The 13,496-nt window shown below is 37.9% G+C and overlaps 1 protein-coding gene across 2 annotated transcripts in view; it reads left to right on the top strand.

Moving 5' to 3' along the window:
* The window catches only part of LOC107041671, a 29,446-nt gene that overhangs the window by 8,686 nt on the left and 7,264 nt on the right, over positions 1 to 13,496 (top strand). For both annotated transcript variants that reach the window (XM_015262320.1, XM_015262321.1), the window contains exons 2-5: positions 3,066 to 3,378; positions 5,209 to 6,019; positions 7,285 to 7,456; positions 7,537 to 7,790. In XM_015262320.1, the coding sequence (XP_015117806.1) occupies positions 3,066 to 3,378; positions 5,209 to 6,019; positions 7,285 to 7,456; positions 7,537 to 7,790 (1,550 nt within the window). The remainder of the gene's footprint in view (positions 1 to 3,065; positions 3,379 to 5,208; positions 6,020 to 7,284; positions 7,457 to 7,536; positions 7,791 to 13,496) is intronic.

Raw genomic sequence — 13,496 nt, 5'->3', positions numbered from 1 at the left:
TAAGCTACCGGGAACCACGGAAATTCTCACTCCAAATTCAACTCGGCACGCCGCCTAACCACCTTTAGGCATTAAATAAATTCAAATAGACCTAAAATTTAGAGAGACTAATTCCAGCGGTCTGTGAAATATCAATGGTCGCCTATCATGAAAGCATAAATTTATTTGAATTTCTGAAATAAATGAAAAAATTCCGAGAAGGATTTAATCTTGAATTCAATTCAAATTCACAATATTAAAAATCCAAAAGTCGTTATTACTCAAAATTCAAAAAACTTCTAACAATGTGTCCCCTGATCCTCGGTTCTCTTGCTATAGAAGCAACTTGGATTTCCTTAGAACCCATAAATGAATAAAAAAATGTTTGGAGAAAAAGAAATGCGTTTCTCCGCTGGGAGTCAAGATATTCGCGTCTTCTATCGATTTAACACCTGCCTTGGGACCGCTAAAAATACACACGAATAGCGAATGATGGTTATAGTAAGGTTTTTGTATTTTTTTTCACCTTTATTGCACTCAATTTTCTCTCACTGGGGACTGACCAGTGGGAACAGTGATTTTGTGCGGTATGACTGACAATAATGGCAATGGACACAGCGGAACTCGTCCGCGGCATCTCTCCGGTGTTTCCTGTATTTCCGGACAGGAAGCGCAAGCGGACCGTGGAAACAGGTCGTTCTCTGGCACCTTTACTAATTTTTTTTGTCCGTCGAGGTCTTCACCAGGGATTCATTTGCGTTCTAATTCAACAGGACGTCGTCTATCATTTTTTGGATTTTTGGTAATTGTGTGTCTATGGCGGGAACGAACTGTTTACGACGGAAACGATAAACGATCTTTTTTTATTGCTTATGAAGATGTCTACAACAAATTTCCTTTCATATTACCTCGTAAAATCATTCTTTATGAAAGCACATCCGGAGAAATGTGTATTTTTTTCATTTGAATTGAAAAAAAATGGATGTGAAGTTTTCTTATTTGTGTCAACAATATTTTTCTTCGCAATTAATTAACTGGAATGTTTATTACAATAATAATGTTATACTTATAGAGAGAAATAATTTTAGTTTTGAGGCTTTTAAAAAACCTTCAAAAATTCGGTACTCGAAATTAAGACTCCACAATGAAGGGTCACGAGGGTCGGAATAAGGTCATGAGGATCGGATTAAGGGTCATAAGGGTCAGAATAAGGGTCACGAGGGTCGGATTAAGAGTCACAAAGGTCATATTAAGGGTTATATGGGTCAGATTAAGGGTCAGATAGAGAGTCACAAGGGTCAGAATAAGGGTCACGAGGGTCGGATTAAGGGTCACCGGGGTCAGATTAACGGTCATAAGGGTCAGATTAAGTCACAAAGGCCATATCAAGGGTTATGTATCAGATTAAGGGTCATGAGGAACGAAATAAGGTCATGAGGGTCGGATTAAGGATCATAAGCGTCAAAATAAGAATCACAAGGGTCAGATTGAGAGTCACAAGGGTCAGAATAAGGGTCACGAGGGCCGGATCAAGGGTTACCGGGGTCAGATTAACGATCATAAGGGTCAGATCAACAGTCACAAAGATAATATTAAGGGTCATAATGGTCGGATTAAGGTTCATAAGGGTCAAAATAAGAATCACAAATGTCAGATTGCGGAGTCACAAGGGTTAGAATGAGGGTCACGAGGGTCGGATTAAGGGTCACCGGGGTCAGATTAAGGATCGTAAGGGCCAGATTGAGAGTCACAAGGGTCATATTAAGGGTCATATAGGTCAGATTAAGGGTTGCAAGCCCCCAAGTATATCATATTATTATGGAGAAGTTGATCTTCGGTGATTGTTTGTGAATTCGCGTAAATTTTTAATGACGCCAAGTCGTCAGGAAGTCATCGACCTTCATTCGCATCCTTGAATTAATTATTCGTATCCAATCAAGGGGCAATGGGAAAACTGGTATATATGATATCTGCACGCAATGTTTCGTGATACGACAGGAACGACAGTGGAGTGTCTTCTCTCTGAAGTAAAGTTCATTCACCAGTGTAAAAGTTTAGTCGACTCGAAGGATTCTCGGGATGGAGGAGTAAGTGGATGGAGTCCTGGAGACATGTAAACAAATTGATTTTCATTTGAATAACATGTCAGCTGTACTGCCTAGTGCCACTCGGTTCTCTTCATATTTGCTATTTTCTCCCTATTGTGACTGATATGTACATCATTTGCATGAGCATTCTATGAAGTCTCATTGAGCTTTTATTTAATGACCTTGTGTCATGAGACCGTGTGGACTTCCGGTAGGAAATAGAGAACGATATGAATTTTTGAGGGAATTAATTATTTATACAAACTGAATACTCAATTTTTCTTTTGTATTTTTTTAATTGAAGGGTGCACGTATGAAAAAAATTCGTAGAAAAACCTAGCGCATGCGCTTAACAATTCTATTGGATTTCCTATTGAACTTTCTATTAGTTTTTCTTCGATTCTAGAGATTTCGCTAGATGTTCAATAATGTTCAATAGAAAATATTCTATAGAAAAAGCCAGAGTAAGGGTCTACATCAGGGTCATGGGGGCGAACACCAAAAACTAAGTGTCACCAGGGTAGAACCAAGGGTCACGAGGGTTATAATGAGGGTCAGATTATGGATTCAAATAAGGGTCACAAGGGTCAAATTAAGGGTTCAAATAAGGATCATGGGAGCTGAACCAAAGGGTTATAAGGGTCAAAATAAGAGTCTCTATAGACCATGCTTACTTACCCTAACACAAAAAATTGGAAACTTAAATTTGAGAGATTACAAAGCTTCCATTCCATTGAAATCAAATCTTTCCTCGACGTTTTTTATTGTCGGTCAGTTGATAATGTCGTCACTAATTGGTCATGTGACGAAAATTTTATGGTTGACCATATATTTAGTTGGGCTATGACCGTCATATTGTAATGCCGCCATAATTCGGTCATATGACAACAATTGTCATAATTGGCCTTTGTCATGTGACGGTCATTGACGTGTCAAAATTTTTGCATATCCCTAGTTCTCATGCCCAGAATGAACTCATGGTCCATTCAATCATTCTAGAAGACGAGATAGTCCTGATCGAGCACCTCCCCGGTCGCCGAGTTCACCTCCAAGACTTCTTCTGGACCGGCGCAGAGGACGCGCCGTCATGGTTGGATCCAGACCAGACCCTTACCTTCTACGAGACTCGAACAATCCACCACACAGCGACAGTCTTCGTTCCTGGCGAAGGAATCGTTCCAGGGCCAAGCGAAAACATCCCCAGTGTCGCCCCCCAAGACCCGGGCTGTACAAACTGCATCGAGCCCACCCCCACGCTGGTTGATCCTGACCAGGACATTGGCATCCTCGTGGGTGACGACCCAGGCCCCAGGTAAATGTCATCCACTCAATTCAATCCATACACCATATCCAATCAATTAAGCTGAATTGAGGTTTCTATTATGTACAAGATCTATGCGCGCGCTCTCGCGCGCGCTGATCTATTCATTTGTTGAAATGAAGAAATGGAATTTATTAAATTTCATTTTCTCATGAATACTTTATAAATATTGATAATGAATCAAAGAGAATTCGACTAATGATTGAAGTGAATAGCGAAGTAGAGTAAAAGAATCTATAGAGAATTTTTCATTTTCAATTAATTATCTTCAATTTTTTAAAATAATCGGTCTCCATAAAAGGACAAAATTTATTAATTTCACCGATAATATATATATATATATAATATCGGTTATATATATATATATTATCGGTGAAATTAATAAATTTTGTCCTTTTGTGGAGACCGATTATTTAAAAAAATTGAAGATAATTAATTGAAAATGAAAAATTTGACCGCCATTACGAGTCGAGCAACGCGACAACACCGCACACCAGATGATTGAGGTCGGTAAAGTCGGTGAAGATAATTCAGTGCTGGAAGCATATGGACACGTATAACACACACAAACATTCATCTCACTGTTACAGCCCCACTACTAGCCGAACCGTGCGATGTTGCCTGATCAAAAATCGACTGTTACCACTGCAGTCACAAGTCCTCCATTATTTATGACCATTTTCTTTAATTGTTTTTTTTGAGACCGGAAAAGTACGCCATAACACTTCTAATTTGATGAGAAAAATAATTTGTAACATGAATGATTTATTTCGTCAATTTGATTTTTCTTTTCAACTACGTTTTCCACTTGATAGGCTAAACATCCTTAAGAACCCAACGATTTTAGAATCAATACTTTTCTCACTTCAAATAGAAAGTCTTTCGTTACTGAATCTCTGAGTTGTTTCTTCTGACATTGAGTGAGCAGTTTCTTATTCTCAGTAGAATGCTTTTTAGACCATGAGTTAATATTAGTGATCGGCATCAATCATTATTCCAGAAATATTAAGAGAATTATTTCCCCAAATGACCGAATTCATTCTTTTATCATTGGAACTTGGAAAATAATAAATAATTGAGAATTTAATTTTTTTCAATAACTAATAGGTAATTAATTGGAAATTATCAAAAAATATTACAGATTATCAAATAATCGCCATTCTTCCGAATTCGATTATTGATTGGTAAAATAATTCGGAATTCAAAATTTTTTATTGTTGATTAATTAATAATTGAAAATTGTCAAGTTCTATTACTTGATTGAGCCTTTATGAAATTAATGATAATGATAATTTATGATTGTGCCTATCTCTGGTTAATATTAAGGATGTTCTACACCCTTTCTGCCAAAATTCACGTTTTTTTAATTTTTCTGGCAAACTTATGATGGAATTGACGTGAAAAAATATAACGTTTTTGCGTTTTGTCATTATTTAATGACTGACGAAATTTTAAGGTGGTGCGAACATTTTCCTGCGTTTTCTCTAAACTTTTAAAAAGAATCACAAAACTGTAGAAAAAACGCATGAAAATTATCGCACCACTACGCAACTTCGTGAGCCATTAAAGAATGACAAACCACAAAATCGTTATATTTTTTCACGTCACTCCCATCGATAATTTGCCAGAAAAATGAAAACAACGTCAATTTTGGCTAAAAGGGTGTCGAACATCCTTAAATCCGTAACTTGGGTCTGGAAACTAGAAATTGTTTCCTTTGCGTTCTATCGACGCATTCAGCTACTGGTCCTAATCATTCATCCACTGATCTATCCACTTTACCTCAACTTCAATGTTTTTTACATTCTGCATATTTGGCAGGTACTGGTTACTAACCGTTCTTCGTTCCGGTGAAAGCGTGCCGCCAAAGGTGGAGCTGAGATTGGCTCGTTTATACCGCGCGGCTTTTGCCAGACAGCAGCAGCGTCATCTCGGCCTCTTATCCACCGATCCTCGTTTGCGTAGAGCCACAAAACGGAGATTGATTACAGAGAACACTAAGAGTATATTAAAGAGCCCAAACGACTCTGCGCAAAAAAGTACAGGCATCGACAGTCTGTCATTAGTAACAGAAGCCTCATCAAGCCTCCAACCAAAGAAGGAAGGCGTACGCATGAGGGAATTCAAGATCTCCAAGGATTACAAATTTCTGATCGATAACACTGACATCGACCAAACAACAGCATCCTCTGTACTAGCCGAAAATAACGACGGCTCCTCAAGCTTTCGAGTTGAAGGGCAGCCTTCACTATCTTCAGCAGGAATTACAAAAATAAAGGAATTTAGCGACAGTATTACGTCAACTTCCCCTGGAAATATCGAAGCCACAGAGAGCAGAGAAGAATATTCTCCTTCGAGTGAAGAGTATTCTTCAACCACAAGAATCGCGGGGATTCCCCAGTACCTAATGGGTGGAAATTCTCAGTTTTATCCGGACATGAGAGATGTCGACAATCTAGAGCCGACAATTAATGACGATAAAGTATCATCAAGTGAGGGAGATAATGATGAAGCCGTCAGATTGAAAAAGTCGAATGAGGCTGAGGAGAATGGTACAGAGGTTGTGCGAGAGCCACAATCGGCAAAGTTGAACTCAACGAATTCGAGACTGAGAACGTCGGGAATGGTTCAGGTGAGAATAGAGATGTGAAGCGATCTTGTGACATTTCATATGAGCGTCATAGGGTAGATGCAAAAATTAGTTTTTATCACACGGAGAGAAAAATTCAATAAAAATGCTACGTAATTCTACGATTTATTCCGTAAAAATTAACCACCCATTTGATAACTGATCGCTGTGGGGACAACAAGTTGTTCCGTAATTAAAAAAAAAAATATTTAATTAAAAAAGTGTTTATGATTATGTTCCAAGTGAAAATGGTTTATTTCGACATTTCTGGCGCCTCCGAGGATATCAATGGCATCAGAGGAGTCAATAAATACGGAATCAACATTCACTTGGCGAAAAAATTCGATTTTGGCGAAAGTCGACTTTCCCGTTAAAAAAATCCAAGATCTGACACTTTAGCCCCCGGTGAAGAAAAATTTTTTTTATTTCTACATTTGTTGCGCCTCCGGGGGTTTCATTGGCATCAGAATCTTCAGAAAATACAGAATCAGCCTTCACTTGGCGAAAAAATTCAATTTTAGCGACAATCGACTTTCACCCTGATCCTTGATCCACGTGAAAATGAAAAATTTTTTTTTCGTCTTTTCTGTCACCTCCGAGGGTATTCATTGGCATCAGGGGGTCAATAAATACAGAATTAACGCTCACTATTTTTTATTTAAACACCGCCTGCAGAGAGATGAGGGTGGCTAAAATATATTCTGCAACCCTGTCTCCTCGTTGGCTACAAATTTCAACCCTCCGCATACATGCCTTCCCCTTCACCCGCTCGTAAAATCACGCGTTCTCGGTAGCATCGAGGAGGACTTCTCAGGACCGAAAAGAACTGAGGATTCGAAAGGTCTGCGGAAAAGTACGTCGCAGAACTGATTAGGACTTACCAGGTCAATCTAGATCTGGAGAGATCTTGAAAGACCTGTGTACGTCCAATCAGAACCAAATCCTCGCCTCGGACGGATTCTGTAATGTGAAACCAAACAAAATCCAGCGGAGAAAACAGAAAATTTATGCCCAAAAAATAATTCTAAACAACAAAAGCTGAAGAGAAAAATTCGAACAGAAATTCAAAATATATTGAGTTTCTCCTGTCAAATATGCAATAGACTTAGCGTAAAAAACAAAAAGACTATTTCAATCGAATTTCAATAGAATTTCAATAGAATTTTCTAGCCAATTCGCTAGGTTTTCTATTGGATTTTTCCATGCGTGTGTGCATGACTGTCATAAATTCCTCATGACGAAAAAAACGGCAATATTCAAAACTTTAGGTGAGAATGCAGAATACAACAGTCCTGGAGGATGGATCAACGAGGCTAATTTATTCAGTGCATTTGGGGGGAAAACCAGTGCCCGCTGAGACAGCGGCCAAAGACATGGCACTGTTATCGCCTCAGGAGGTCGCACTGGAGCTGGGTGCACCGGTCATTATTCAGAGTGAACGTAAGTTCTGCATTTATTACTGATTTGGGGGGAACGGAGCATATTCGTGTGATTTGAATGGTGGTTGTTTGGAATTTTAGCATATTTAAAGGAATCCCGGCCATTGGCACTCTCGAGGAGGAGAGATGCCTGGTTGCTCGTGGGAGCTGCTAGTGTCGCACTCATTCTCCTGCTGGTTCTCGCGGGAATTATTTTGGCGTTGAAGAGGAAAAAAGCACATAGTGCTGTTTCGGCCCCACCAACGCAGAGTATCTTGAAGAAGGAGAGGGGAGGCTATACTCCAACTACTCCAGGACTTGATAATACTGGGTACACGTCGGAGACCGAGGGGAGAGTAAGTTTATTAAATTAGGTGGAGGGAGATGTTTTTTATTGCAGTGGGAAAAAATTCTAATGTCTGAAACATATTTACTTGAGACAAGTAATTTTTTTTCAAGCGCATAATTCTCCCAGGCATCTCAACTCACGTGGCCCGAGAAAGGTCGCTTGCTTTGAGAGGAAACGGAACCCCTGTGTCTACATGAACTTTTAGAATTGCATTTTTTCGAACAGTAATTAATTTTTATCTATGACTAGGAAATTCGCTCCCCTTTCCAACCCTCATATGACCCACATATGATCCCCATATGACCCTCATGAGCCTTATTCGGACCCTTGCGACCCTTAATCTGACCCTTGTGACCCTCATTCTGACCTTTAGTAAACTCCTCGTGACCCTTATTTTGACACTTAATTTTGGAGTCTTAATTTCATGTACCAGATTTTCATCATCAGAAATCGATTTGGATTTTTATAATCTAAAAAGAGATATAGAAAACCTTATTTTGACCCTTGTGACTCTTAGTTTCTAACCCCCATGACCCTTATGTGGACCCTTAATCTGACCTTTGTGATCCTTCATCTGATCTTTGTGACATTTATTTGGATCCTTAGTCTGACCCTCATTATAGCCCTAGTAATCCTTATTTTGACCTTAGTGACCCTTAGATTCTGACCGTCGGTTTTTGACCCTTATGATCCTTAATCTGACCCTTGTTACCCTTATGTGGACTCTTATCCTGTCCTCGTGACCCTTATTCTGACCCTCAAGACCCTTATTCTGATCCTTAAGACCTTATTCTGACCCTTGGTTTTTGACCCTTATGACATTCATTTGGACCCTTAATCTGACCCTTGTTACCCTTATGAGGACCCTTATCCTGCCCTCGTGACCCTTATTCTGACCCTTAAGACCCTTATACTGATCCTCAAGACCTCTATTCTGACCCTCATGACCATTATTTTGACCTTCATGACCCTTATTTTGACCCTCGCAATCCTTATTTTTACCCTTGTAATCTTTATTTTTGGAGTCTTAATTTCCAGTACCAAATTTTCATCACCAGAAGTCGATTTGGATTTTTATAATATAGACCAACTACTTTATCGACTCGATCATTGCACTGTTGAGTCAATGCAGCAGTTTCGTAAATAAAAAATAATAATTGCCGAAGAAAGAACAATTTGAAAAGTTCATATAGACACAGGGGTTTCATTTCCCTTTACGAATCTCCAAGTATCTTTTACGGTTTGGTACAGACAACACTATAGATTCAACCATTTCCAATCATTAAATTGGTCAATTAAATTGGGTGAGAAAAATTTGAAAAAAATCATGACTATTCAGCGTCAAATGAACTTATCCTATTGTAACACTCTTTCACTGCATTTGAAGAGAAGAGGAAGCTTCTTCATCAGTCATAAATTTACTCATCGGACACTTCTACACGGAGAAAAAAGTTATGTAAAAACAATCCAAAAAGTCTGGACAAATTTTACAGGTCGAAAAATAGTTTAAGTGGGTGATGTGTTACGATTCGTCCAGTGAAAAATAACATGTGTGGAAAAATACATAACGATTCTTTGTCCAGTTGAATTTCCAGCACCTGTACGTGATTTTTTTTTTTTATATTCCGGCCCTTTCTGCCCTCTGATTGGCTAATCGGCCCTATCCAACCCTATGCATGCGGCTGTGGATTCTACACTGCACCGCATTCGCACTCCTATAGAACATAGGAGTAGCACGGGAAACCACAGAAAACCCATGCCGGTACAGGCAGTCACTATATTAGCGACCTCCCGCTCGCCGGAGCCACCGGTTGAAAAACTCGGTTCCACGCGGAATCGAACTCACAACCTTTCGCACACTAGGCTCGGACCTAGCCGCTTCGGCCACCGACGTCGGTGTCCTGTACGTGATTATTAATATTATTTTTGGCACCGATGCGAACGACGACGAAACGAATCAAAGCGAAAGCTCACGATATATTTTCCGAGAAAAACCGATCACTATTGCAGAAAAATTCTTAGACACTGAGTAGTTATTTACTGTCGCTGTCGTCATTTTTTATGCAATTCCAAGTCAATTTTACCAGTTTAAAACAAATTACATTTTTATCCTGGATATGGAGTCAAAAAGACGGATTCAGTTTACAACCGCGGCCCGTACTAATTTATTTTATGTCATTAGGCCCGATAAACCGCTTCGCCTCGCTTCGCTCGGTTAGAATCGCGGTTTTCGGGCCCAACGACATAAAATAGCGTATATCACACGGCGATAAAAGCATTATCTGGCGAATGTGAGTATAAAGCCGCATTCGCCAGATAATACTTTTAACCCCAAAAAGGTCCACATTATGAAATTCCAAAGGTGATATATGAATTTGAAAAATAAATGAGAGTAAAATAGGAGATTATGGTATTTGTGGCCGCATTATAAACTGAAACCAAAAAGACCTGGAGCGCAATTTCCCTCCATTATTACTTGACGTTTTTAGTGATTTTTCTTTAATTATTTTCTCCTTGTATACTGTTGGAAAAAATTAAAATTTCAAAAACAGTTGACGGGTAATTTTCAGGAAAGTGACATTAAATTCGATTTAGATGGAAAAAAAAATCATGAAATTCCTCCTTTTTGAATAGCAGGAAGACGACAATTCCCCATTTACTTGAATTTTCAATCAAACCATGAATATCTAGTATGTGAAGTTTTCAATTAATTGAAAACTCAAGAATATATTTTCCTGAGTTTTTCTTATTTCTAGTAATTCCCATCGAATAATTGGCCTGAATGTCACAGTTTCCATGAATTTTTCCATAAAATTTTGAATTTTCAAAGTCGAAATTTCCTGAAATTACAATATGATAAAAATTTCCACCACGTGTACCCAAATTTTCAGCCAAAAATTTCTAACAGTGTAGAAATGTACACTGATAGACTGATTCATTTATTCCAAACGAGATTCGTGAACTATTAAGGAACGGTAGAGTTGAATATGGCCAAATGAATATTCGTTAATAGATAACGAATGGCTCACTTGAAAGGTTCACTTGAAAATCGAGCCTTCTCAAATGTGCATTTGTTAACTATTAATCAATGAGCATTTGGTGAGACCGAATAGACTCTCGTGTCCAACAAAATCCATTCGTTAACAATAGCTAATCCTTTCTATCAGTGTATCAATTTCAAATCAACTTGTCTTTTTATACCCTCGCGCTTACTTAACTAATGTATTTTTACCACCTGATTAGAAAAAAATAGTTCAGACATTGTCTCTGTGCCAACTGGTACTACCCCACTCCCACACACAGTGTGCCTATCTCACATGCCATTAGACTCGAATAATTACGAATCAACGAACTCCCGTAGACTCTGGGTTGCGTGCCGAACGGTGCGTGATACGAAAAGTTTTGGTACAGTTGTCTGATACTCCGAGAGAGGAGCGTACAACGTACAGAGGGGATTCAGGAATGACGAACGGCATGCAAAGTTTGCCGGAAGGTAGACAACGAAATTGTCTCGAAATTCGTATTGTTCAATAATTGAAGGGGTGTAAATATGTTCACATCAAACATTGGAGAAGTTTCACGAAGAATTTCACTTCGGTGACTCGGAAATCGTTGCGCAGTCCGTAGAATCTCAAAGTAGCAATCTTCATACTTCAGTCGAGAGTAATGATAGCGTTTGTGTTATTACAGAGTTCTTTGAGTCAATTATTGTGGAAGAACTTTGTTAATGAAATAACAATACTCTATTATTTTGAATTGTCATGGAAGACGATATGTAAAAGATGTAACTCGGAAAGCTAATTTGAAGAAAGATGTATCATTGAATTTTTCAATTCAACTTTGGAACGATTCAACATTATCGTTTTATGAATAAATTTCAGAAATTTCCATTCTAAATATGAAACTTTATTAAAAATTCGCAAAAATTATTTATTCTTTTTTGCTTTCATCGTCAGAGAAAAAACAGAAAAAAATCATTCCTTCAGTGATAAAAAGAGCATACACTGTTAGAAAAAAATGCAATTTCATGGACAGCTGTCTACTAATTTTCAGGGCAGTGACACTGAATGCGATGTAAGGGAAAAAATCATAAAATTTCAGGTTTCACTGAAAATTCAGTAAAATTCCAGAATTTTAAGCAGCATAAAGACGAGAATCCCTTAATTTATTTGAATTTCCAATCTAATATGAATATCCCGTGCCAAATTACATTGAATTTTCAGGCAAATCTGAATTTTCATAATTTTTTCCCCCTAAATCGCATTCAGTGTCACTGTCCTGAAAATTCAAAAATATATTTACCGGAATTTTTTGGTATTCTATTCATTTTCGGGGATAAATGGAACTGAAATTTGCAATTCTCTTCGATTTTTCCGCGAAATTCTGAATTTTCAATGACGAAATTCGTTGAAATTTTTGTGGTAATTAAATTCGATACAAATTTCCAAAAAGTGTGCCGAAAATGTCAGCCAGAAATTTTCAACAGTGTATTCGATTCATTCACTATAGATTTCAACCAAGAAATCGATGTCCTTCGGGATAAAGTAGTACGATACTAAATGGAAAATTAGTATTTTTTTTCACACTGAGAATATTCTTGAAACAACTAGGAAAGTCTGAAATGAAGAGATGTCTGTCATATTTCAGGAACGTCTGGAGGAGTTCCTTCATGTTTTCCGTATTCATCCAATCCAAAAGTCCCACGTCACGATTCACTTCGTCCAACCTTCTGGTATTTTTAGTCATTTTCTCATCCCCTGACACAGGAAAACGATTTCTCGAGTCAATAAATTTTCACTTGATCATGAAGTACTCATGTTGAAGTCGTGAATCCCACGGGATTCTTGTCTCAAGCAATTTGACCTGAAGGGATAATATGTTTGCGTCAAGATATTCTCTAATGGGTTATTTTGTGCAATAATAAATCATTCTTTTTATGATTTTTTCTCGACACTTCAGTAGCGAAGTGGTAAAACGGTTTAAATCGTCGTATCTCCCACTTCAGTTTTTGAGGAATATTTCCGAATCTAAGGGAGATAGCGAAATTTTCGGAATTACATTTGTCGTAGCTCTCAATTGGCTCTACAAAAAAGTTTATAACAAAAATTTTGCTATCTCGCTTAGATTCCTAGATATTCATTGAAAACTGGCCAATAGTCGAAATTGACTTGAACTGTTTTACCACTTCGCTACTGAATTAAACTTTTTGATTTTCACATTTTCTAAATATTTTCTAACAGGTCGAAATGGAGAACCAAGTTCGCATATTCAAAAGATTTGAATAGTAACATCCTTGCAAAATGATGGTGAAGATAATGATGATGATAATGATAATGTTCAATCATAAATCAGTAGCGACTCTGTAAAACAGTTCAAGTCGATTTAGCCTTCAGCTGAGTTTTTGAGAAATATCTCTGAATCTAAGGGAGATGAAATTTTCATATCGAAAAATCGAAATCTATTGACTGGTTCCTACCAAATATCTCATAGAATTAGCGCAAAAAACGAATAGAATTCTAACGAGAATTCCCTAGAATTTTATTGAATTCCAATAGAATTTTCTAGCGAATTCGCTAAGTTTTTCTATTGAATTTATTCATATGTACAACGAAAGATAATTATCGCATTACTTGGACATCGAATTACTCTTCGAGATGAATAAATTCCAAATCGATCCCGCAAACTCCAATAAAAATCGGGGACCCTAATGAGA

This window comes from Diachasma alloeum, unplaced genomic scaffold (assembly GCF_001412515.2).
Source record: "Diachasma alloeum isolate Michigan unplaced genomic scaffold, Dall2.0 Dall_scaffold_00371, whole genome shotgun sequence".
NCBI lineage: Eukaryota > Metazoa > Arthropoda > Insecta > Hymenoptera > Braconidae > Diachasma > Diachasma alloeum.
The sequence above is the reverse complement of the archived record's forward strand: the minus strand, read 5'-3'. Positions and strand labels throughout refer to the sequence as shown.